A 27,851-nucleotide genomic window follows, 5' to 3' on the forward strand; every position below is an offset into this window, starting at 1 on the left:
TCATTGGTTAAAATCTAGAATGTTCCAGATACGTCACGGGGGTAGCTCTTTTTTCTGCCCTCTCATTGGCGGCTGCTTGTGTCCATCAAAGAGCCCGCCCACAGAAAGAAGCGCTGGAGTACAATTCATGTATTTCACAAAAACACTGACACTGATGTAATATTGAAATTTTATAATCAAGCATATTTTAATTTCACACAAATAAAGAGCAGCAAACCACTCTGAGGCTTTTAAAAACAAAACCGTACAGCCCTTATGTCCGTGCATGCTATCCGTAGAAGCCGCTATGCCATTCGTCTCTGAGCATGCGCAGTTGGGATCGTGTATTTCCACGCGTGTTGGTGTTTGGAACTGTAATTATACATTGTAAATAGTGAAATATTGTATTCAAATAATTCCCATCCATCACTATGGGAGGGCAGGCAAAAGGCAAGAAGAAAAACAAGCCAAAGAAGAAAGAGAATCGGCCAAACAGGGGTAATTCCTGAAATTTTCATTAAACGCCGTGTTCAAGTTTTAACAGTGACAGACATAACCTAATGTTTCAATTTATTAGTTGATCGTTTGAGACATTTTACAGTGTCAAATGTGTAATGTTTCCTTGTCAACACAGATCCAGCAATAGTTGGGTTGTCACCTCAAGAAAGGATGAAAGTAAGGATGCATGTGAAAGCCAAGAGGAAGACAGCTGAGAAGTACTCTGTGCAACAACTTTTGGAGAAGGTAATACACACTTGTTGTTGTGGTCATATGTTTGAATGATCCCTTTGACCTAAATGACTGGATTGGATGGACTCAAATTTCAGAAGTGTGTGATATAATGCTAGAGTAGTTTTTCTTAAACTCAACAGATTGGAGCTTTCATTAAATATTGCAATACAACTAAAGTGACGATGTCTGTGTCATAATACAACTCCATGCCCTTGCATTATATACATTTTAAACACATTAGTCTAAAGTTGTTAACTGTTGACCATAATGTGTGTTTGTTTTCTTCAGACAGAGGAATACATGGACAGCTTTGACTTTGAAATGGCCTCCCTATTTTGTCAACGGGCTCTGGACCTGGAAGCCACCAATCTCCAAGCTCTGGACATGCTTGGACATATCCACTCGGAAATGGGGGATATACTGAAAGCTAAGGAAGTATCTTTTAGTGTGTCTGTTGGATGTTATCAAGTATAGGTCTTCAATGTATGCTCTAATTATTTTTTATCATTGATCAATTAATTTCTGTATCATATCTGCAATGTATTATGCAAAGTTAAGGCCTTATATTGTTTGAAAATATTGTGATAAATCAATTGCTTTTCTAGTTGGTTGATTGATTTCTTGAATTAATTGTTGCATAATAATGCTAACATTAAAACATTAAACTGTTAAAATTAGCAGTGTAATTTTCATCATCTAGAAATTGGAAACCTTGACTAACATCCAGGTCTTTCAAAGAGCAGTGGAGTTGAGCCCTGATGTTGGTCACAGGAAGTACATGTCTTTGGGACAAATACACACGGGACAAGAGGCTGTGGACTTCTATCTAAAAGGAATACAAATTCTGCTTTCTGCACTGGAAAAGCAAGCACAGACAACAGTAGGTTCATATGCATATTTTTTCCCTCTAATATGAATATATTTTTTTTTACAATCTCATGTAACACCTCAATGTCATCACTAGGGGGCAATGTTGAAACGCATATAAAACTGTTCAAGTAGAGTTTTGTTCTGATCTATGAGTTCTATATTACATTAGAATTAAGTAGAAAAGTTAAGAAGTAGTTTTATTTCACATATGTCTGTTGCTCTTTTACCATAAATAAATTCAATGTAATCAGATTTGTGTTGCTGTTGCTAGGGACCCCTTGGAGCTTCAGCCTTTCCAGAGGAGGACACAGACCTGCCCACAGAGAGAGATGTCAGTGTGGCGTACTGCTCCATCGCCGAAATTTACCTGACAGACCTTTGGTACTTTACTTTGACTCCTTGCTACGTCATGACATCTGTTGCATATCAGAATAATTATTATGACTTGACTTATGTTCACTCATTGAGAGAAAAAATGTTTTTAGATTTAAAAAATGATTGCAAGTACCTTTTTATGCACAAGTGGGAAACATTTTTGCATCATGTTAACATTCAATAATAGGGAGTAAAGTAATTATTCTAGCTATAGTTATGTTAATTATTCAAGTGTTTCACTGAGGCATTTAATTACTGCCTTCTGCTTGTCTCCATGATTTCTCATATTACACTTTTATAGGTTATTGTTATTGTGTTAGTGGCATAAAGTTGTTTATTTGCGATAATTTTATAGCTTTATATCACACTTCATAATATGTTATCGTGACAGGCTTAGTTGTAAATAGTTTTATTCATTCCAGCATGGAGGAGGGTGCAGCGGTCAAATGTAAGGAGTTCATTGAGCGAGCTTTACACTATCACCATGACAACCCAGAGGCTCTGCAGCTCATGGCGAGTTACCTGTTCAGCAATGAGAGAAACCAGGTCAGGACACACTTCCTCCACATTAGCGCTGGATTCTGCCAACTTAATTATTCTGAGCAAATTGGATTGTATGAACTTTATTAACAGATGAGCCCTTACATTAACATGCACACACAGAGAGATTGCCTGAAAGGAAGTCAATTACTGGGTTAATCTTTTAGGTCATATGTGTAGTAAAGGTCATGTGCAGCCAGTTATGGTGTGATGCACTGACTAATAATGGAAATATTGTTGCATTTGATTGTTTTTTCTATTTATTGTCTATGTACTATTTTGTAAAATTTGTCACTTTTCCGTGATACATTTGCCCACATGTTGTATTTCCATGTTTATGGCAAAAATTGTATCTACATGAGAATCCACATTCTTTGCACTGTGCTGCTGAATGCTATAATTTTATATTTTACTGAAGGAATGTGGTTTATAGCTATGTTCAAATTATTCATTAAGTCCTCTTAAAATGTAAGTGTTATTCATTAATTCAGTAACAAACTGCATTACATGGATACATAAGACATGGCTGTAATGTTGCATCCTATAGCACATTTTTCCAATGCTTTGCAGAAGGAAAAAAAGGAATAATAATGTCAGTACTCTAGGGGGCAGCCTGACTCCAGTTTGGTGCATGTTCAAAAATACCTCAACATTTGAATGCCTGGAGATTCTGCATGTAGGTTTGCAGCTGTCAGAAGAAACTAAAAGAAAATGGAAGAGAAATGTGCAAATGTTGTATAAGGCTGCATGCAATATATCTGCTTAAATGTTTGTATTGTGTTTTTTCAGGAAGGCAAAGAGTACTTGTTAAAAAGTGTGGCTGGATGGTTACCTTCTCAGAAAGCAGCATCAGGCTTAGAAGAGGATTTACAGGTATGCTCTGTCTCGTTCTCTCCCAAAGTTTGAAAATATATGCAGACAGATAGATTTTTGTTATGTAGGTTGCAACAAGTAAAACAACATTATATATAACACAAAGAAGCGAGGCATTGTAAAATATGAACACATTTCAAGAAGGCCTATTATGCTTTTTGGGAGATATAACATAAGTAGATAATTATTTTACATTTTGTCCATTGGAATCTGTTATTGATATATTGATCTAAACTTCTTATTAAGAGAAGCAGGTTTTTGGATTAATTGCAAGTAAGTACAGAGCAATGGACAGGAATAGGGGAGGTAAAAAGTTAACATTTTCTGAACACTCAAGTTTCAAATGGAGGACAATACAGGGTTACACAAATAGAAATGAATCACACATTATACAATACAAAATAGTACCTTATGATGATGGAATGCCATTACAGAATGGTTTAAACCTTATAAAACCCAATTTTACATAGCATTTCTCCTTTAAATGATAGGCATTTGACATCTACATGCACAGGAGTTGTACATTTTGAAACCCTGCAAAGTTTCTAAAGGACAAGAAAGATGCTAACAGAAAGAATTTGACATAAATTGCTTTTTGTCAAGGTGAGGATGAGGTTTCGGTGAATAAATGGTATTGGGATTACACAAAGATTTTGGATGGGTGATGATAGCGCAGAGAATTCCCACTGCTGCCGCTGGTATGACTCTTATCTTTCTGCGCAGCTTGATCTGAATCCAGGGCCCTGACACTTCCTCTATGATTAACAGCCACATCGCTAGAGCACATTTTGTAGCTTGAAATTAGATGCTGTTATCACTAGACAAAGGAGGAACCCTGTTTGAGGATGTTTGTGTACACATTCAGGCTCCAATGTTGTTGTCCTCTCCCCGCAGAATATTGAGATCCCTCCCTACGAGTCTCGCATCACCACGGCCAAACTGCTCATCGAGGCGGAAGAATACGAGGTAAACATCTTCTGTGTGCATATTCGTTGGGTCCACGTGACACTACAGTTGAGCATATAGAGATGAAAACTGAGTGCATTTCCTCTGACGATATGTTTATTTCATGTTAGTGTAGCATGATTATCATTCTAATGCCACTCCATGCTCTCTCTGCACAAACACAAACACTTTTCTCCATTTATTCCTCTTATTGGTCAGCCTTTATCCCGCTCTGACTTAGTGACAGGTGGATTTAGCCAATCACAGTGTAGTGTGAGCTTTCAGCAGCAACAGAGCTTCAGTTAACTCTTAAAGTCAATATATAGATAGTAACTACATGAATCGTGATATAATCAAAATTGTGATTTGGCTCTAAGAAGAGCGTGAGACACATTTTTTGGCAGATCACCTAGTTCCTAATTTCCCAAAGTTTAAAACTGAGGTAGAAAATGCTTTTTAACTGTCAAAATGTAGATGTCCTAATTATTAATATCTCTGTAATTACTTGGTCTGTTTACAATGAAATAAAAACTAATGAAGCTCAATGTTTTCTCTATCAGCTCAAATACATTATATTTTGAGTGATAGTCATTATCTTGCAAGATTTACATACGCATGTGTATGGTATAAATCAATTTTCAAGTTTAAAATTGCACAAAAAATATAATTGCAATTGTATAATTGTCATCCAGACTTGAAACTGAAACTACTAAAATATTCCATTTTACTGGAAAGATAATGTACATCCTCCAATGTCTTCAGTTCATTAAGAGGTTCAAAGTCCGTGTTTCTGCTGTTTGTGTTTATGGACCACTTTGATGATGTCATTCTTAACAGTCTGGTTCTTTCCTAGTGGGAGGTCGCCATGGCATTTGTATGTGTTTGTCCATGGCTCCTTCTTTTCTTCCTTTTTCTTCAGAATAGCTCTGAAGGTGGTGAGGTGGCCCTGGCTGGTCTTTATACTTGCCACAATCCAGTGTCAATAATTGAAGAGTGGTATTTACAAAGAGGCGACAGGGTAAAGCGGGCACACTAGGGACGGGAGGCGGGATGAGCAGACGAAATGGAATAAAAATAGGTGCAGGGAGAGAAAGATGGCCGTTCTATTCTGTCTTCACTCGTCTTCAAAATCGCACATCAATTTCTCACTATTAATGGTCTTGAATTTAGTGTCTCGCCGTCTTCTGTTCGGCACTAAAACTCCTAACAGTCATTAATGCGCCAAGTCATTTTCCGCGATTACTGCTAGCCAACATCTGAGTGATTCATTTGTAGTCAGTCTTGTCAAGCTCTTTATGGTTATTACGGACAGGAAATGAGAGCAGTGTCCCCTCTTTTGCCTCTCTGCAAACAGCTCAGTGGACATTGTGTTTTTGTGTATGCAGTGTGTGTATGTGCTGTCAGGTGGAGCAGTAAAATGACAACTTCCCTGGCTACACTTTCTGACACATCGTTTGTCTTCATCGCGCCGTTGGTGTCGTTAACCACACATATCCTAGGAGAGCTTTACATGTTGGATGGCTATATTGCCCTGGGAACCTTAATGTAAGAAATGAATAGATGCATATAAAGTAGTTTTATTTAATAGCACAGTAATGTGTTCTGTTCTAATGCAATTTTATTATGTCTATTAAAGGTTTATCCTGTAACCTTTTTAATGGAGGGTCTGCCACCTGCTTGTCTCCCTTGAGGTATCATTGCTTTGCCTAGAATGTTCCACAGTTTGGGATTGCTATTAACTTTTTTACATTACATTAACTTCACTATCTCCATGGTGACAAGTAGCAGATTTTTTTTTAGCAGTAAAAAATTCTGGAACTGAAAACAATGTATGGTATGTTTAATGCTATAACGTGGAACATTACAGGCAAAGTAATAACATCTCTATGGAGACAATCAGGTGGTGAATCCCACACCAGAAAAATGACACAGTGCACCTTTAATTAATGACATTTCCCTCTTTGAGTTTTCACCTGTTCCTTTGGCAGCTGTTTTTCTTTGTTCTTCTTGGTACCTTTTATTTTAGAACCTTTTTTAACATGAAGACAATGCACATCTGTTGTAACAATGGCGCTAATATAAGATAGTAAAACCTTAATTAGGAACAACTTTTCTAGGGTGTTTAAGAGGCAGTGTTCAGAAAATTAATTAAATTATTTGATTAAAGTGTCACAGATTTCTTATTTTTCACTCAAAATGTTTCTTGGATTTAGTAAGATAATTTTAATTGCATTTAATGGTTGCTCTTTCTTCCAGTAAAAACAACTTTTGAATGTGTTCTTTTAAAAGCATAATGATACCTGTGAAGAATGTCATGTTTTTCTCTGACTAGTACTAGTATTGACTAAGGAGAAAATTCTTAGGCATTGGTGAAAGATGATCTTCCTCCACCAAGGACAGGACATTCTTAGATACTTCAGCCCAACAGCTCAATAAAAGAACAAGTTGTTTTTAGTAGATCTTGATCATTTTGAGGCTACCAGATTTGGCGCAATAAAAATCTTATTCAATCACAAAAGACAGAAGATGCTCTGATACCACAGCAGGGCTGTCAAAAGTACATACTAAAAATATACTAAAAAGTCACATTCACAGGACAGGAGTGAACCTTTCCTGCTTTAGAATGATCTTGAGCCTGATACAGCTCAAGATCATTCTAAAGTATAAGACCACATAGACTAGTATATGCTCATGGACCACTATAGAACCTACCTGGAAGAATGAGGGATTACACAGGTAAGTACTAATGTTGAAAATGACATTCTATTGTCTAAATTATGTTTTTTTATTATTTTGGTATCAGAATCTGCATCAAGTCTATTAAGATTTAAGGTTACGATATGCTTAATCGTCCCCATAGGGAAATTTGTCCTCTGCATTTGACCCAGCCTTCAATGCCGCTGGGGCATCTTCTCAGGAGCAGTGAGCACCACGAGGCAGACCCACTGAACTTTTTGCAAGGCTTGGTTAGGACTACCTTAGCTGGAGGATTTTTACCTGTGTTCAGGGTTGATAGGGGAAACCAGAGTGCCCGATGGAAACCCACTCAGACATGGGAAGAACACACAGAAAGGCCTGGGTGAAGGTCCAATTTCACCCTCTTTATGTGATTTTGTTTTCAGTCTGGATACTTTTTCAAATGAGAATCAAGTGTCAATACTAGTGTTAGAATTGATTAATTTAGTATTTTTTATTTTGACGACCCTACTAAGATTATAGCACCAGTGTCTTGGTGAAGGGCTGAGTACTTGCTTTTACTTTGAAAGCTGTAACTCATGCATTATTCTTAGTAATCATCTCATCAGCATTACCGTACTCAACAAATGCTTCGCTTCTCGGAAAATAACACAATTGTTTTTCCCTCTTGTTTGATTGTTCTAACGAGTACCACTTGAGTATGTTCCAGACTTTGTGGTGGAAATTGACAAAGAACAGATAATTAAAACAGTCAGTGAAACAGAAATAGATAAGTGTTGCTTTTGCTGCACCCTTGATTTAATTATGCTTTGTTTCAGATTAACCAAGAATAAGCACAAACTAATCATACATAAGTAGTCTTGTTTGGAGAGATGGATAATGCTCAGTCTTATAATATAGTGCTGGGGAGGAGGGTATGACAAAAGATTTTCTGAGCCCAAGTCACAGTTTTTATTATATCACTATTCATGTACTCGGAGTAACTTAATATTGCCTTTTGAGGTATTACAAGCTCCTTAAAGTTGACAAATCACTGCCATTGGTTGAATCCACCTATCATTCCATTAGAGCAGGACAGAGGAGGCCAATACAAGGAGTGTGAGGGGACAGTATTTCCTCTCATGATTCCAAATTAGTAGATCATCACATGGACTCTACTAGTACTATATATACTACTATATATTTCTCTATTTATATATACATATAAGAATACTATCACATATACAGCTACTTGCCCAAAATCAGTGGAATACATTGCATTACTTGTTCACACAATTTAATCTTCAAAGTACACAGTATTATTAAGAAAAATAGAAAACGGTGCTCTGCTGCTGTGGTGAGTGCACGTGGGATTTTTTTTTCTTCTCCAATTAGTGATAGGAAGTGGATAACAAACGGTCAAACAAAGATGAAGTTATTTTTAAGTATTCAGAACACAGTAGTCTGATTGGACCATGTAACAGAATACAATACAAAGTACATTTAATGCAGGTGTTCAGTATTCTGTTACTAAATACATCAAAGTGTTCTTCCTACTCTTTCCACACTTCACTGTTGACATTAATATGAACCCTAGACAATTACTTTGTATGTATACTTATTTATTTATGTGTGTGTTTGTTTATTTGAACAGGGACAGTGCACGTTAATGAAAAGTATTGGTATAAGGTACAAAGCAAATGTTTTACTGTAGTCCTTTGGCAAGATGTATGAGATAACATACAGAAAACACAGTAGTGTCCATAGCATTTACCCTATTAGTACTAACATTTTAGAGTGTTTAATGTAGTTTTAGGTCCTCTTTCCACTCCAAGGATCTTTTCTCTGCCATTTGTGTTTTTTGAGCATCTGCAGAGCCTCCACAATCAGAGTTTAAGCTGCTCTAGCTGTTAGCCATAGTTGTATTTGACATGCAAATCATATATATCAATATATCATTATCGATATGATACGGCCCGGCTCTACTGTAAACATGACCTTCATCAGCTTGAGTTGACAGACAGGCGACCTCTCCTGACACTTTAAGATTTCTGGTCTCTCTTTTCCTCTGGATGGACAGTTGATCTATGAGCCTGTGTCGCTCTGGTTTGCCTCCACTGCATTTTTCTGTCTCTAAATTCAGCTTAAAGGCTCCTCTCTGGTGCCGCTTGGACGTACGGTTGGAGCTGACACGTTGGATTTATTTACTTAAGTGCAGATGTCCTGGTTTGTGTATGTGAGCGTGTTCAGGCTTCTGTGTGTTACAGATACGAGCTGCCCTCCCTTGTACAGTGATTTGTCTTTCTCCTGTCTCCACTGTGCGCGCTGGCAAAATGATTCTGTTAAACAAAATTGCCTGAAGATTACGCACACACGCACACAGCAGCTGCACACACACGCACAGACACATACACGTGCGCGCGCACACACGCACACACATGGACAATGGCGGTTATAAATGAGCTCCTCTGCAGGATGCAGTGTTTTCCTTAAACAGGTTAAAAAAGAGGACAGGCTGCAAAGTGTCATATACATTATTGTTCATGGACTGCATTTGCATTGTTTACACAAGTACTTTTTAACCCAGCTTTTCCTTCGCCGTACCACTTATTTTCTACACGTTTACATGAGAATATTAATCTTGTTGTTGTTTAGAGCGTGAAGCAGCTTAAGAAATCTCTGCATCTTTAATCACTTGCCCCTAGGTTGACCAGTGTCGTTAGGAGAAAGTGCGGCTGCAGATGATATAATGCTTATCAGCGTTCACTTATCTTAGCTCCCAGAAATCTCTTGTTCTATTTCTGTAGCTCGGAAAGTGCCCGTTGTATCAATTGTTTAATATCCACACAGATCTTGGCTCTTATCTCTTCTATCGAGTGGCTTAGCTCGATTTACTGTGCGCGTCACACTGGGGTGATGCAGTGAAAGTCAAGTAGATAATACCCAGGCCAGACTCGAACCATTTATCAAAGGCTGATTTCAAGTGTTTTTGTTTGTGCATTTTAGTCACTCACTGTTTCATTAAGGAGCTTGCATCTGCACTTTATAATTGGTTTGATCAGTCAGCTGACTCTGACTCTACAAACATTAATAAGATGCTCTCAATTAACCCGAGCTTCTCCAGTCCTTCCTGCACAGACTTCTGTGCTGCTAAAACCACACCTGCCTAATGAAAAGAGAAGAGGAGCTCAAAGAGAAAAAACAGGAGGCTCTCCAACTAATAAGACTGCTTTAACAAGAGGAGAGGGGGCTTGTTGTGCTCGCTGGCCTGTGCTGCCTTTGCTCTGGTGTTAAAGTCCACTCACAGGCGTGTGCATGTCTTTTATTCTTGCCCTTCTCCACGGGTGATTGGCTAACAGTCGCCTCCAACCTGAAGTTGACAAAAATCAATATATCATCACCTGAGGCCTGACTCACCAACGCACACACCACGACCACAGGATCCACACGCACACGCTCCAAAACAAACACACAGCCACTTTAGTCCAGGGCTGTTTTCTGTAATAGAAACTTCCCACAGAAACTGACCCAGACAGTGACGCCAAAGCAAAGGTCACCAAACATTAAACTCCACTGAGACTCAAAGCTCCTCTGTGCTGCAGCTCTGAGGAAATCAGAGCGTTGTGAACGGGTCAGTCTGACATTTAGGTTTATCCTCTGCCTTTGGATGGCTGCTGATACTAAGAATCTATTGAGTGTTAATGTAACTAAATGGATTAAAAGGGCTGTGGAGCCGAGCGGTGCAAGTGACTATTGACTCTGCGATAAGCGCTGGCGAGTGTGCTTATTGACGCCTGTGTCTGCTGCCTTGTTGGTATCGATGGTGCTGTTGATTGGACAAAAGCCTCATAGACTCTTATCGGGCCCCTGAGCTGACACATCTGCCTATGTCAACACTGAAATAAATGACAATAATAACATAAACTTATATTGTGTTTTCAGACGGCTGTGGATGTGCTAGAAGGTCTTCTGGAGGAGGACGACGAGGTTGTCCAGGTGAGTGATATTACATTTTTGATTGAAGAAGAGATGCTTTTTGCATTTAGTATTTAGCTATAACATAAGTAGATCATTATTTAGATTTTCCTCATTGTAAATCTGCAACACTGGTCTAAAACAGCTTAATAGTAGAAAAAGATCCTGTTGAACTTACTGTTCAAGACTGCAAATCATCATGGCTTTTGATTGTAGCAGCTGATGCCCATTTTTGTGTTTGTGATGTTGAAAAATGGGTATATGACATTTTCAAACACTACATGTACAACTCGGAGTCAGATTTTTTTTAATATAATTATAGTAAATCCAAAGAAGTGGGCGGAGGGTTGGTGAAAACAGGAATTTTCAGACCACTTTAGCCTCAAATGTAGGACCATAAAAAACTGGTTCACTGAACACTTATAACATGATTAAAAGCTCATAAAAATTGACTTTATCAAATATGGTACCCTTAAATATTTAGCAGTGTGCTCTTTGTTGCCACTATTGAGTGCCCTGAAGAATTGTTCCATCAATTTGTGAATGTGAGCTGTAGCCTCCCGTCACTGTTCACACGTACAGTGAGTGATAACATGATGCTTCTCAGAGGCTTTAAACTGTGGGGTTTTGTGTCTTTGTGTGATCCTGTAGTGGAGATGTTCTGTAGTGTCATCATAGCACTTTTAATTTTTTAGTGATCTATTTTAATACATATTTTAATACAAGAAAAAGCTATATCTAATTACCTAATGCCTGACTTGGATACTAAAAGGGGGACAGGCAGAGTGAGCACCATAATCCCATATTTATAAGTAAGGCACGTTTATTTGAATTACTTTGTGTATGAATTGTGGTATACAAAGTGCTTTACAGAAGAAGGCAGACATTGAACTCACAATACAAACAAATCAAAACATAAATAATCATCATGAAATTAACATTAAAAGAGAAGAGTGCAGAATAAAAACCTTTCAGTCATATGCACAGCTAAACAGAGCTGTTTTGAGCCTGGATGTAAACATTGTTCAAGTAGAGGCCTGTCTCACATCTTCAGGAAGACTGTTCCAGGTGGTGGCTGCATAAAACTGAAACACTTAGTCCTGACTCTGGACAATAGCAGGAGGCCAGTCCCTGAAGTCCTCAGAGTGTGAGATGGTTCATATGGCACTAACATGTCGGAGATGTACTGTGGTGCTAGGCCATGTAGAGACTCGTTCACAAACAGAACAGCTTTAAAGTCTATTCTCTGAGCCACAGGGGCCAGTGCAGAGACTTGAGCACAGGACTTATATGCTCATATGTCCTGGTTCTAGTCAGAACCGGAGCAGCAGTGTTTTGAGAGTACTGCAGCTGTCTTGTACAATCAATATAATGTAATTTTAAAGGTAATAGACATTTATATCAATTTAACATGATCATACTACCTATTTTTAATGGTCATTGTTCTAAAATCTGGTCATGCGGAAAACAATACCCAGATACTAACTGATACTAAAACTTGTATCGAGATTAGATACTCATTTGAAGTATACTGAAAAAAATCACATTGACAGACCAAATCTGGGTCTTTTCCTTATGGTTTTGAATGTTCTAGACTTGTATTAGAACTAGCATAAAACCACATGGTAATATTAAAGAGACTGTACTATTTTATTCATGTATTAAAGTAAAATTGGTTTTGCCCCGCTATATATTGTAAAAGCAGCAGACCGATGTGTGCTATCTGCATCTATTTATAAAGCGTTTTATCCATGCCAATTCAGGAAGTAAGGCTTGGTGCACTTTTAACATTGAAACCATGATGCCTGCTGTCTGTAATTTCATTCATCTGATCAGATAAACTTCTTTCAACTCTCTACCTGGTCTACAATCTCTTCCTTCACGATTACAAACATGGTAGTTATCATCAGCAATATCGTAACGGCAACCTTGACACCTGTTTAAATGAGTATTTTTGATTATTGTTGTGCTCCGGTGTAAGAAAACGCCAAATTTCTTCTGGTTGTTTTTTTTTTTCTGAACACAATGGCTACTGTAGGCTATAACCCATACTGAAACAAAACTACAACAACATCAGTCTCAACTTACGAGAGCCAGCCTCCAAAACAGACCAGTAACTGATGAATAAAACCTTCATATCAACTTGTTGTTAATGTAACTGAAGAACAACAAAAGGTGTCGCCCCTGAACTAAACACAAAATATTAGATCATTACACTATTATTATGATTTTTTTGTGACAATCCTTCTTTGCAGTGAATGTCAGTGTCCCCATCCCACTTCCCTCCGGCTCAGTCTCTCTCCCCCTCTGCCTCACTCCCCTTCGGCTCACCACCCCCTCACCCCCTCACCCCCTCACCCCCTCAGCTGACAGATTGAGAGCAGTCATCGGGGGGCTGAACTTTTAAACTAGCTCCAGAGATACACAGCTGCGCCACTTCGTTTTAGCAGGCCTACAGCCAATCACATATGCACACAGTCAGCAACTCTGGTGGTCAGGGCATATTTCATTTATACCACATTAGCGTTGTCACAATTCCAAAACGGACATTTTATACTTTTATTACTGTTTTTATTTCTTTCTCTCCCTCACTCTGTCCCAAGTACCTTATTTTTTATTTTTGTTTTAAGTTTGGAAGATAAAAAGTTGGTTCCTACCTCCGCCTTCTGTCTTTTGCGTGTGAGCGTCTCTTAAAGGAGCCTTCACATACAGTGTTATCTTGGCACAAACAACTGTGCTATTTCCCTGCAAATCTAGTTTCAAAGGTATTCAGTTGATTCATGGTGCTTTTGTTCCTGCTCGAGCTGTGCCATATGGGAAGTAAGATGTGAGTTCGCTTTGAAATAACAAGAGTGGCTGTGTTTTGATTGACACACTGCTCTAGTCTGTTTTATTGTCTCCTCCTGTCTGAGGTTGTCCAAGGGCAGTGTTTGTCTGAAGTTCTTAATTAACCACTTTCCTCAGGTTTTAGTGCTTGTTCCATATGCGCGGAATCATACATGCAGCTACAAAACAGTACTCTCCTTTGTTCTGGAGGCTTTCAAGAGACAACCTGTCAAAATTTGAATGTAATTGGCTTTATTTGAGTGTCAGAAATATCTTTAAATATACAGTATGCGAATATATTTCCTCCTCGCTCCACTAGGAAACGTTGAAGTGATAGAAAGAGTATTGCGATCATGTGGAAACTCCATTTATCCGGGGCTGCTGTTGTTCTGATAAGTATAGCTGCAGGGGGTGGCCTCCCACTCGGCATGCTGAGCGCCAATCCAGTATTCAGTGTGGCATGCCTTGATGTGTTTGTTAGCTAAATGGTTGATTTGGCAGAGGTGCTGGCTCCACTGCCTCTGCCCTCCATGAATAATGAATAAAGCTAATATTCCTATCTCGGTGCTGGAAGAACAGTGGGTGGGTGGGCGATCTCTGGCCCTAGATTAGTCTCACACCTCCAAGTTCACTTATAGTTGGATCTTCTTTTAAGATGGAGTGGTAGACTAGCTAAACATGCCTTATACAATTTGAGAGATATTTGTTGCCAATAACTTGAAATAAGCTAGCGATGGTCGATTTACCAGAGCTAATTAAATGGTAAGGCCAATATGTGTGAGTTCAAATAAAAATAGTAGGGCAATAGTTGAAATAGTTTCTGTATATTGAAACAATCAACATAAAACTACTACAACTAATATACAATATTATTTTACAGATAATTACATGTAGTGAATTTGTTAAGTGTAAAGTTCATTTGAACTTGAACTTGCCTACAGCTTAACTGCAATTTCTGGGCTATAAGTCTGAGGCAGAAAGACAAATATTGGATTACAGTATTTGCTGGAAAAATCCATATCATCCCTAAAATGCAATCACAACTTTTTGTTTCTTTTGTGAGCCCAAATATAGCCGTAAATATGTAAATCACAGCACACTAAAAAGATTTACAGTGGAAATACTGAAAAGAAAGAACAACCGATCTTATATTCTTCATCTTGTGCCATTTATTGTCTATTCAACTCTTTTGTTATTCCACAAGTGGAGTGTTGTTTGTGTCTAGTGTATTTTAGTTTTCAAACAACTTACAGAAGAGGGATGACTATCACTGTGTGCCTTTGAGGCTGATTCTAACAAGTCCCTTTGCTAAAGTGAGACATTTTATTATTATGATCAGAATCTTGATGCACTTTGAATGAATACATTGTGTTATAGCATGTAACAACACAAAATGACATGTAGTGTCAGTGCAGTGATAACACCAGCCAAAAGTTGTATTATGTAATTCTGGACTTCTTTGATTAAGTCTGTTACAAAGTCTGATTGAATTTGGATCATTTTCAGGAATGAAAATCTAATTAATATGGTTTTGACCACCATGATTTGTTCAAGTATATTTTATTGTATTTTACTACTAATGTTGCTGATGAACTCGTTTTATAATGTAATTGTAATGAAATGTGTGTTTTTAATGTGTGTTCATCTGGACTGCAGAGGGAAAGTAGCAGTAGCTAAATCTTGTACAAATCATCTTTTCTTTTGTAAGATTAATGAAGGTGTACATGGTCCCTGACAAATAAAGAAGAAAGAAAGATTAGCCATTGTGAAAGGAGGCTATGGCTAATCGGATCCTCTCTCCGCACGTACACTGCCATTTTAGAGTCCAAGATGATACCTCTTTAAACAATTTAACTCTTATAATAAAGATGTATCCAGTCATACCAGGCAGAAATGTTGTAGTTCAAGAGACTATCGATTTGGCTGCTATTCTTGATCCGCACTCCCCACTAAAGGATTCCTCTTGGTCCTTTCAAAATATCAATAAAAATGTAAGTAAAAATGGTTGTACAATATATTCCATAATTATCAATATTGTGATAGGAAAATGCTATACTCACATTGCAGGAAGCAGATCAGATGGAAATAACGCTTTAGATCACCACTCTGAGAGATATTAACATTTTGTGGCAAATTAAATTGTAAAAATAGTCAGATTTTAATCATAGTTTGTATGATTGTATTGTCCTAACTTTATGTGATGTGTGTTCAGGTGGGAACAATACCTTTAGACTGGCAAATAAACAAATTTAAAGGTCCTATATTACACAAAATAGACTCTTGTGAGCTTGAAGCCATGTTATAATGTTGTTACCTCAGCCTAAATACACAGGGTTTGTGTGTTAAACATGTGTGAATGCAACAAAACATAACTCCAGGTCTGTTTGTGATGAGGAAACGACATAATAACATAGATCAGAAAATAAAGTAATATGAGCGCTTTACTGTGCTGATAAGTATATCCCAATATTGCAATAATGTTATCGCAATACTAAACATATAATACTCTAACATCACATTTGGTCATTTTGTATCACACTTGAAGTCCTAAACACCAACATGTGAAGAAGCACTGTAGAATAAACAAACCTACAGCTAAAAGAACTTCTAACAATGATTTTAATTTCCGCCTATAAGTTCATTTTATTAGCCTGTATCATAAAAACAAAAGGGAGTCGACATCTCATCACTACAACTTTTAATGTCCTGGTTATGACTTGTTTTGGAGCAGGGGTGGCTTGGCGCTCTTGATGTTTCCATGGTGACATACCTCTGTGAAAAATGAGGTAAAGGGAGAGAAAGAATTGGGAAAGAGGAGTAAAAGAGAGCGAGAGAGTTAGACCACAAATCCTCACATGGGACCTACGCATTTATTTAGATTTTTATGTCCTATTTGTTTTGGAGCAGGGAGGTAGTGAAAAATATGTACTGGTGTAAAATGAGGAAATGACATCTTGGGAAAAGAATCAATAAATTAAATACAAAAAACATAAAATATATCTTTTCTTTCCCCCTTTTTATCAACACAGCGGAGAGGGAATTTACAATACTAACTACATATTTGCCAAAGGGGATTTTTCATATGTTTAGCTGATAATTTTGAATAAGTAATGAACACTTAAAATAAAAATAAATTGGCGTCTGTACTGTGGATGTCTTTGTTTTGAATTCACTGTAAGGGCCTATATACAAATGGGATCTCCTTGACAGATTTGAAAATGACTCCACTATATCTTTTGCTGACAGTCATTATATGAGTGATGTATGGGCTGTGTGCGTGTGTGGGTTCGTCCCTGTTCTTGGTGTAGAAAACATTTGTCATAGGATTTGCAGGAGACAGACTTTTTGAGTGTTATAAATCTGTCCCTCTTGTCACAGTTTACTTAATGTAATAGGGATGAGCTTTTTTTACTGTTTTTTGTGGCCTCTGGAGGTTTACCTTCCAATCTCCTTATCTAGTTATGAAAGCAATGCCTCATACAATTTAACAATTTAACATCACATCTAAACCTGGATAGAGATTTTGTGGAGTATAAGCTGCTCCGGAGTTTAAGTCGCACCAGCCAAAAAAATGCATAATAATGAAGGAAAAAACGTATAAGTCGCATTTTTTTCTGGAAATTTATTTTACAAAATCTGAGACCAAGAACAGACTTTATCTTTAAAGGCAATATATAATAATTATTATAATAATAATAATAATAATAATAATAATAATAATAATAATAATAATACAATAGAGAACAACAGGCTGAATATCAGTACAGCACGCTAACATAACACATTTATATTTACTCAGCTACATGAAGCATAGACAGAACTGAACACGTGTCTGGTTTGTTAACGCAAGATATTAACAGTTGATCAGACAATTAAAGCATAAAAACAAGCTAAAAGGTTTACTCTTGATCTCAGTCCAAATCACTAAATCCACTGAATTCTTCATTCTCGGTGTCACTTCTGAACAACAGCTCCACCTGCTCCGGAAGTAGATGAAGCACCGCTTCCGTGTGGCTGTCATACTTGTACACAACAGTAGAGTGTCCTCGCACAGTTGTCAGTGTGACAATAATGAAGATGTGAAAATATGTATTTTAATAATTTCACATATAAGTTGCACCTGAGTATAAGTCACACACCCATCCAAACTATGAAAAAAAGTGTGAAAAAAATACGGAAAATATGTCAACTGGACATCATTTTGATTTTTTAGGTTTTTTTTAATTCAGTTTGTCTTATTAAAAACAAAAACATTAAAATGGCCCAAGCTGATCATTGATGATTATTAGAAATGACTGAAACTTGAGCTTCTTTCTTTATTCCTGGGAACCCAACCCTTTTCATAGGCACCCTGTTTAAAATACAATGCCAGCAGAAAACCAAACAAAACAAACAAGTAGACAAGGTGCAGGCGCGTGTGTGTGTGTGTGTGTGGGGGTGTGTGTGTGTGTGTGTGTGTGGGTGTGTGTGTGTGTGTGTGTGTGTGTGTATAAAAGTTTTTTTTACTAGATTATGAAATTGCAGTTGTGTCACCAGCGTATCCACTTTTGCTGTTCCTTGTGTATTCCATTTTTGTGAAGCTTTTTTGTGATGCATAACAGCTAAAAGAACCTAACTTTTTGCTTATGGTTAAGTGTTGCATCTGAGAAGTATGGTATGGTATGTTTTGTATTTATAGAGGGACAGCGTACCCTAAACATTGAGCAAAAGGAAAAATGCATTGTACCAGGTTATAGCAGAAAATGCTAACTTGCACCTGTAAGTGGTTATACAGTAGTAACATTGTCTGACTGTTAAAACATCTTTTTGAACATCCTCCACTGGTTCTTTTGAAAAACAGAATTTAGCTTTCTGGAGTAGGAGGCGATGAACTGTAGGTGGACGTAGGAACAACAACGTATTTTTAGCACAGATTAAAAGATTACATACAAACATGGGCGAGTTAAACAAAACTAGAACAATAGGTACGTTTCTTCATGAAGAGGGAACTTTGTAATATTATCCCAGTAAAATACTTGATCACATTATAATGAGGTGACATGTTGTATATTGAGATAAGCCTAAAACATGAACCAAACACAGTATACTTACACAGAAGAAGTGTTAAATCACCCAGAATGACTTTATTTCTGTCTGGGCCCCTCCCAAACCTGTGTCTCTTTCTCTGTGCCTCCTCAGGTGTGGTATCTGTCTGGATGGGTCTGCTACCTCCAGCTGCAGAGGGCAAAAGAGCTCCTGCAAAGAGAGGCCAGAGAAGCAACGGAAGAGGAGAGAGAGGAGGGGAAGGCACTGGAGGAGGCCGCTCGATCGTACCTGACCAATGCTAAGAAGGTAACGAAAACATGACAGAGTACAAACATGTTGCATTTACAAAATACTTTTATTGTTCATTACTGTTAAGTTAGTGAAACCAAAAATGTCCAATTTAGTATTAACTCTAAGGAAAACAGTCTCTCAAACAGAATTCAGCTGGTATTTTTTGAAAAGCGCTTAACCCCTTTAAACTTATCACTGAAAGCCGATTTTAGCCTTGGCTATTTTTTTATTCAGAAGATCAGAAAATCAGAACCAGCTAATCCACATATGCACTTTGATTAGTATTTGTGGATTTTTTTGGGCAGTTTCAGAGTGAGACTGAATATTGACTTTTAAAATTTGTTTAATAAAATTTGAAAAAGTGATGCTCTAATTTTCACAGGCAAACTATAATAAAAGTATCGTGCTGTCTTAAAAACAGAAATAGTTAAACTGCTTTTTGTGGTCCAAAGTAATTTGTCATTTTCCTAAGATGGGTCGTAAGGGCTTTTCACAACTTTCACAACAGTGCACCAGTATTATCGTTTCATGGATGCTTTAAAAAACAAGAAACAAAGCAAAAAAAAATTGCTTTATTAGATGCAGCCAGCACACCCTGATCTCATTTTGACCCTAAGAGCTGCTTTATAAGAAATCTGTACTGGGGCAAGACACATTTTACTTTATTACATGAAAAAATAGGGTACAACCAGAGTCGGGTACAAAAACCTTTCTTTCCTCCATCTCAACTTCATCATATTGTGAGTAATATATTTAAGTCAGATTTCTTGTCACTTTTATGCGAGGCCTATCACACTCCGCACTGTACAGCTATCGAAAAGTAACATAAGTGGTCCCATTGTAGCCTAGGAAATCTCTATTGCTTTACATACATGCCCCCCCCCCCTCCTCTCCTCCTCCCGTCTCCTCCCCCTTGTGCACCAGTACTGCAGGAGTGATGCGTCTCGTTCGCTCCGTCACTCCGTCAGAGAGAAATGCCGCTATTGAGCTGTGATTCATGTTGGTCTAAAATCCAATAGGCTTGTAAATCAGACACCGCAGACTGAGCGATGCCAGGCCTGTACCTTCCTCGTGCTTTCCCTCTCCTTGTCAGCCACCCCTCTCCCCTCCTCACCCGCCCCTGTTGTGTTGCCTCCTCCATAGATGAGTAGGGCCAATGTATTGATGTATGTCTCTCTGGCCAGCGAGTGTAGTGACAGGCCTGTCTAAGCAGCAGCAGCCTCCAATGGGGATGTCCACACAGCTGAGGGCACAGTGAGCTTTGAGCTGCCGAGAGAGAGAAAGAGAGAGGGGGGAAAAAAAGCAAGAGGGTATTAAGGACACCGTATGCATAGAGATGTAAGATGCTGGCTACGTCGAAAAATGGATTAAAGCAGAAAATATATATGCAGTACATCAATGAATGACAAGATGAAAAAGTCAGTTCAGTGGTTCAATTCATAGTGAAAGGCTCGTACAGTACAGTTTCCTTTTAAAATGAAAGAGTATTTTATAAGGCGTTAAAGAGGATTATTAAGACTGAGATGAGTAATATGATATATTAGTCTAACAGCATGGGTGTACTTCATTGTAGGCAGTCAGTGAGCGCCAGGATAGTGTAACCAGAGAGGGTTGATCAGGGGGCAAGTTTAAGGACTATAAAGGGCAAATTGAAATAGAGGTGGGGAATACATGGACGTCTCGATAATTTGCACTGTTTGAATAATGGTATATCTTACAAAATTAATAAATAAATGATGTAAAAGCCAGTTAAACATTTGAATGGAACAAACGTATGTTTTAATGATATAATTTTTACAATCCAATTACATTTGTCTGATACTTAAACATCAACTTAGTATTACAATATACAGTTTCAGTTAAATGCAATTTTATTTATGTAGCACATTTAAAATACAACTTATGCTGCTCAAAGTGCCTCACATAAATGACAACAAACAAAATGGATATACATAAAATGTGACACATGAGTAAAGAACAATAAAACAATAAAACACTATGATATCCTGCCTAGACAGAACCAGATGCCAGGGAGAAGAGGTGGGTTTTTAGTCTTAAACTGCACTACACTTTGACACATTTTGGTTAGATTGTGTTATTTTAGTAACTTTTAACCCATTCCTGTTTACAACAATGAACTGGTCGAGATTCAGCAGCACAAATGAGTGGTACACACACACAGGACAGTTAAAGCAATGGATCTTTCACACATTTAAAACAGGACTATAGTCAGGACTACACATGTTACTGTGGGAAGAGGATGAATTCTATATTACATAAGTTGGAATACTAAAGAAAATTACACTAGTTCAGGGGTCAACAAACTTTAACACCCACAGGAGACATTAACCTTTAACACCCAAAGAGGCTTTGTATTGCTTATGAAATCCATGAAGTACTACAGAGACTTCTGCTCCTGAACCTCTGCATACAGTGTCTGCAAATGGGGGCTGTATCTTTACGCAGAACTGTAAGTGTTGCCAATCCCAGCACTAGTTAAACTAATCAGTGTGTTTCACTTCACCTTGGTTGTCTAGTGAAGTTTCTCTGCATGCAACAATGAAAATAACAAGTTGCGTTCAAGTACTTTTACGGGTATAGAATAATTGAAAAGGTTAGAAGAGGCTTTCGGGGCATGACAAGTAAACAACATTGCTGCTTCTTTGTGGAGTGAGTCAAAACACAGAGGAAAGTTAAAGGGTAGATTCACTGAGATCTTGAAAAGATGCCTACAACATGGAGCGTAAACATCTCCTTGAGGAGCAGTTATTGTTTAGATTCAAACATTCTTCCACGCTAAATAACTTTACTTGCATTCATTTTGAAGATGGGCCTTACCCTTGTTTATATCACAGGCTTTGTTTCTGAGCCTTGCTGTGAGTGTTAATAATTAACAATGAGTCAGTCTGCTAGTTAAAACGAGCTCCAACATGGAAATGAGGCCTCAAAGCCCCAGCAGCTTGTTTTGGCGCCAGTCCACTTCTCTGCATACTTTATGACTGTGCTAAATAACTGTGCGAGAGAGTGCGCTAGTGCTACCGATGGATGGTGAGAGAAAACATGCGGGCGAGTGTAGGTGCACCTTATGTTGAACGCACACATATTTAATTGCTGCTTCGGTGCCAACTTGCATATCTAATTATTCTGAGAAAGAAATCTTCATTATTCATTGGCACTGCGGTCGATATTTGCAAACTCGGTATCAAGTGGTGGAATCTGGTGGAATGGATGGGTTGAGAGGTGCAGAGGAAGAGAGAGAGAAATGGAGAAAGGGGGAACAGGAGGGCGAGCGAAAGTGGTAGAATGAAAAGCAAGGTGAGGAGGAAGGAGGCAGATTGGATGTGCGCTCCGTGTGTGTGTGTGTGTGTCCGTTTGTGCGTGCTGGAGATGGTGAATAGTAGCAAGGGTAAAATCAATAGTAAACCGGACGTGAAATGGAATTTGAGTCTGGGCCAGATAGGGGGCGAGTGTGAGCGGATGTGCTGCGTTTGCATGGAGGGTGTGTGCGGACAGCCAGGGCAAGCGGAGGTCAAAATCTTTACTATTTGATGTGGCTTAAAGGGCGTCCCATGAGCAAAACCTAAGCACAGAGGTGGTCTGAGGTGTGCCAGTCATGTAATTTTAATAGCTGTAACTGGAGGGCTGGTAAAGTGTGTGTGCAGGTGCCAATGCGCCGTCTGCACGCTTTATACAGCCACTGACAACTTAACTGATGGTCTAATTAGCGTAAAAAATGTCTGAAAAGGAAGGAGAATGTAAAATGACCCAGATTAATTCAGAATGTTATTGCAATGGTTTGTATTTATATCTACTTGACTTTTATAAAGAAAATATTTTGTAATAGTCACCTCTCTGTTTTAACATTTTAGTTTCGATATACAGTAGAATATAATGTACCAAGAAATTCTAACTCTTTTCATCAACTTCACTATACACCCACAGATTTGTGCAAAATGAGCCTTGTTCCAGTACAGATATATTGTATAAGCAGCTCTTGAGGTCAAAATAAATCTACTGTGTAATGTCTGCATCTAAATGTGTTTAGTGTTTTATTGTCCAAAAATCAGGAAGTGTACATTAGCATGCTAGCTGTTGGTAGCTTTACAGCCGTGACAAAACACTGCACTGGTCTCAGAGTGCTGTGAAATGAGCTTATAAACTCACTGAATGTGCGCTGTATAATTAGGATTTTCAAAATGCATAAGTGAGGAATATCTCTGAACCACTGCAAATCGTTTAAAATTAACTAGTTATCCACTGTTTTTCACGCTTTAAAGACAGTAAAAATTAGGTTCAGCGATTTTACCAATGAATAAACACGTAGAGTATTAAATTTACAGTTAAGATCAGTCCTAAAATGAAAATGTGAATAAGCCTACATGCTTTTACTGACATCCCATAACCACTCTGTGAAACCCCTAATCTCTGCTTGAGCCGCTGTAGACTGCCTCTCTGTTGGACTGTGTTGGACAAGGGTTAAGAGGCAGAAAGCAGCTTGTTTAATCAACTCTGAAATGCCCCATGCCCTGCAGAAGTATTTTGTAGTGAGCCAGAGAGCACAGCACAGAGGAGGAAAGAGTGAACACAAGTTTGAAGCACAACTTTGGTCCCATTCTGCACGCTGCCTACGTGTCGCAATCGTGTACTGGTTTAAAGTTTGAAGCGGTATCTATCACTCAGACAGCAAGGTCATTTGGTGCAAGTGTACAAGTGCAAGAGAAAAATACAGCCAAAGATGGAGTGAATGAGAGGGAAATAAGCAGGAGATGAGCCCTGTAAATTGAAGCTTTAAGAAATCGGATGGAGAGTTGAAATGAAAGGGGAAGTTTAGCACAGATGTGGAACAGAAGGTGAACAATGATGAAATGATTAGGCCTCAGTGCATAATCAGCCTGTCTTTATTCTGCTCTGTGAGTTCTCAGAAAAGACTCCGCAGGGAAATGGATCAATTTTTATGTGAAGGCCGCATTATAGCCCATTACTGTTTATTATATAGTGGACAAAGGATCATTCTTTATAATCTGTACTATATGAATGTGCTTGCTAAATATAGAAAAAAATAAAACCCTATCTAATTTTGCCGTTTGATTTTATTGCTTATTGCTACCATCCTTGCACTAAGAAGACCATAAAGTGAGCCCCATTCAAACTCAATGGAAGCAAATAAAATTCCTGTTTGCATTAAACTCTAAAAGCCTATTCAATTTTGGCACAAAGGACTGAAGTGGCTACTCTCATTATCTTGAAGCCAGACTAACTCTATAAAAGTTTCTGTGCAGTGAATGCCGTCATGATGTATATGGCACCGTGCCACTAAACGCTGAAAACTCTGGACTCAGAAGTTTTGAGTTTCGGGGTTGAGTTGGTGGCAGTCCCTAGAGCAGCAGAATCTCAAATAAAGGGTCAAAAGTTTATAGTTTATTTACACGCTTCACCTTTAAATCATGTCTCTCAGAGGTACATGCCAGTGCAGTGTATGATGTGTTAAACATATGGAGTGGTTGTGACAGTGGTCATGTGCCTCAGCCCATAACTGGAGCTGGGGCAGAGCTGAGTGGACCATGAAGAAGTCGTGTGATTGCCCCCTCCTCTTGGGAGAGGGGGGAGGGGGGAAGGGGGGTGGCTCTGTGGGGCGTGAAAGTGAGGAGCCAAACACTGCCTGCACTAAATGAGAAATGCCTGTTTTTTGTGATGGCTGTGCTGAGATCAGCAGCTGGGTGTAGAATGTGTAAAGAATAGCTCCCATTTGTTTAGCTGAAAGCATCGCTATGAATAATCACGCCTCATCCTGCTCCATTGATCCACACCACACTAATAAATACAACAGCCTTAATACATCTTTTCAGCACAATCTGATACAGTTTAACGGAAGAAGTTCAGATGATTTTTTTCTAATGCATTTCTTATAAAACTCTCCTACTCTTTACCTTTAGGCTTCGGTGTGCAATTACTTTGTGTATTGAACCAATAACATTGTGAACAGTAAACTTTATTCTGAAAACTGGATAAACATCTGCAGGCATTTGCCTGTGACACTGGCAGAATAAGAATAAGTATGTGTTTGTTTTTGAAGCATGTATGGTGCGGTCACTCTGCCGAGGGGGTCAGCTCTGCTCTGACAGGACAGGTCCTGTGTCGTGCTCTGTCTCTTCAGCTCTGAGCAGCCTTCACTTAAGCGATGCACTGGCCTCAGAACTATGGCCACAGAGCTCCGACCACAGAGCTCCGGCCACAGAGCTCTGAGGTCAGTCCAAATGAGCTCTCTGGGGAGCACGTCACTCCTGAGGCTCCTGTCGCTCCTGTCGCTTCTGTTGCTTCTGCCGCTCCTGCCGTGGCTCAGACTAATCGGAGAGTTCAGCAGGCGCACATTCTCATCACACTTTTACTCAGAGTGATAGCTCTCAGCTGCCTGTATCAGGGCTCTGTGACTGCTGAGTCTTTAACTCTTTGGAGAGGAATTCTTGGATCATTGTCCATGTTCCCTGCGTACTCTTTTTACCCCTGGTGTTTGTATCTGGAAATAAAAGACTAAATATAAACAGCCATAAATTGCTGTATCGGTTCCTTAGAGCGCACTCGTGCGTGCAGAAAGTGTTGTTGCTGCTGTCCTTAGTGGTTGTGAAAGTAGTTTTATCACGCGCCTCCACTTTGCGCTGGGTAATTACATAGAGCCAGAGTATTTTACAGAGATAAATCTGCAGGCGGCTTCGAGAACAGACTTTTTTATCTTACACTTTCAGAGCATATTTCACTGAGATAACAACACTGATTATAGCACTGTGCATGCACATGGAGCTACAGAGCCATGCGTGCTGCAGGATATGTTGCCTTATGAGCATGTGCGCGTGCATGTGGGAGCAGGGAGAGGAAGATAAGTACTCTTCTGTCTCCTGTGCAGCCAAATGTTGTATTAAATGTGCTGATTTGCTAAATGAACGACAAAAACTGTTTACTAGCATTTTGCAAGTCTTGCTGACATAACGCAGCTGCCATTTTTAGGACCTAACCAGCACTAAAAGACTCGCAATCTCAAAGCACCACTGATCTCAGTACTTTCACCTTTTCAGATATCGACAAAACCAGGGATTTCTACAACTGTTAATTGTCCGTGTCTGTTTTGTATCTACTGTCAATCCAAAATCTTTGAGTGTGTGAGTGCCAGTTATAGATTTTCTCTTATTACATTTGAACCAGATTCTGGCTTAATGTGCTCCACAGATTTTTAAATTAAACTCTACTGTTCTATTTAGTGAAGTTCAAAGCAAGAAATTGACTGTAACATTGGCATTCGGGAGCACAGGTTTTTGCCTCTGCTGGTTGTGCACAGCTGTAGGGAAGAACAAGAGGCTATTGAAGGCTTTGAAAATTTTCAGTCAGCTATGAATCATAAATGGTATACTTATGTGTCAAACATTATTAAAGCATGTACCTTTTTACGAGGAAAGACATAACGTAATATTATGTAATCCCTCAGTCCTCCAGGTATGATTTATAGTAAAAGAAAATTTGAATTCTGTCAACTGGGAAAAAAGTGTTTAGCGGCGGTGACAGTAGCTCAGTTAGTATTGTCCACTGAAGATTGACTGTTCAAATCACGCTCTCGACATAAACATCATTGGTAGAGTGGTACAATTCCAGCTCTCACAAATGAATACTGTCATTGTGTCCTTGGGCAAGACACTTAACTCACCTCGCCCTGTGTGTCTGTGTACACTGGTGTTTGAATGGGTGAGTGGTTCCTTGATGTAAAGCTTTTTGAATGCCTTGAAGGTGAAAAAGCGCTATATAAAAAAGAAACGATTTAAAAGTTTGGCACAATGTAGTGAATTTTCTATCCACCAAGGGGTAGCTATATAGAGATGAACATTTTCGTCACATCTCCAAGAGTTTTCACTTAGCCTAGAAATTTTAAGATCCTAAATGTTAAACTTACCATTCATTCAGAAGTATTCTATAGTGGGAAATGTATCTACACAGTGACCCAGCAGCTTCATCGGGTGGCTCCAGTACTTTTATTTACTTTTTTGCCAGTGCATCTCTATGGATGTTTTGGACATGTTGCCAATGTTTTGATCTTCAATGCAGAACTCAAAAAACCCAATATTTCATTAGTAGTTGGGTTGAGATTCAAATATTGTACAAAACTTGATTTGACTGTACAATCAACAACATAAGTGCAGAAATATCACTTTATGTTTTTGTTTGGAAGGTCACACTGGAGGATTCTGTTCTTTTTTTTTTAGTTTTTAATCTACTCTTTGCATCCTTTTAAGTACTTTTTAATTAAACACAAATTGCTTGATATGCTTATTTTGCACATCTCCAAATAAACAATTGCATTATAGTACATTTTTTAAATATATCTACGACATCTACATCCATTTTTTTGCTATTTTTTTTCCTCCAGCTGTACAACAAACTGCGTTGTGATGACCAGCCCATGTTGGAGCATGTGGAACAACTGTTAGGAGAGCTGGGAGGAGAGATGGAGGAGGAGGAGGTGCCAGAGGAAGACTTCGATCCATGCAGCGATGATGAAGAGGACACAGACGCCCCCATGGAACACTGACCACACCCCTCCTGTTTTGATCCGTGATTACTTCTCCTCTTGTAGTGTAAATCGTTCTGTGTATGTGCCTCATCAAGTGCCTTTTCCTACATTTATCCTTTCACACCCATTTGTCAAAGCTGAAATTTGGATGCAAGAAGTGGCATTAAAAGCTCAAGTCAACTCTGTAGCTGTG

At 38.6% G+C, this 27,851-nt stretch overlaps 1 protein-coding gene across 1 annotated transcript; it reads left to right on the forward strand.

Moving 5' to 3' along the window:
- The first annotated feature begins 296 nt into the window (after positions 1-296).
- si:dkey-12j5.1 (uncharacterized) lies at positions 297-27,851 on the forward strand. The gene is made up of 11 exons (XM_033981352.2): positions 297-477; positions 614-723; positions 1,000-1,146; positions 1,439-1,591; positions 1,853-1,962; positions 2,379-2,502; positions 3,286-3,369; positions 4,264-4,335; positions 10,933-10,986; positions 18,970-19,122; positions 27,515-27,851. Exons 1-11 carry the CDS (start codon positions 411-413, stop codon positions 27,674-27,676), a joined length of 1,236 nt encoding a protein of 411 aa, XP_033837243.1. The 5' UTR covers positions 297-410; the 3' UTR covers positions 27,677-27,851.

Source organism: Periophthalmus magnuspinnatus, chromosome 16, assembly GCF_009829125.3.
Source record: "Periophthalmus magnuspinnatus isolate fPerMag1 chromosome 16, fPerMag1.2.pri, whole genome shotgun sequence".
In the NCBI taxonomy this organism is placed as follows: domain Eukaryota; kingdom Metazoa; phylum Chordata; class Actinopteri; order Gobiiformes; family Gobiidae; genus Periophthalmus; species Periophthalmus magnuspinnatus.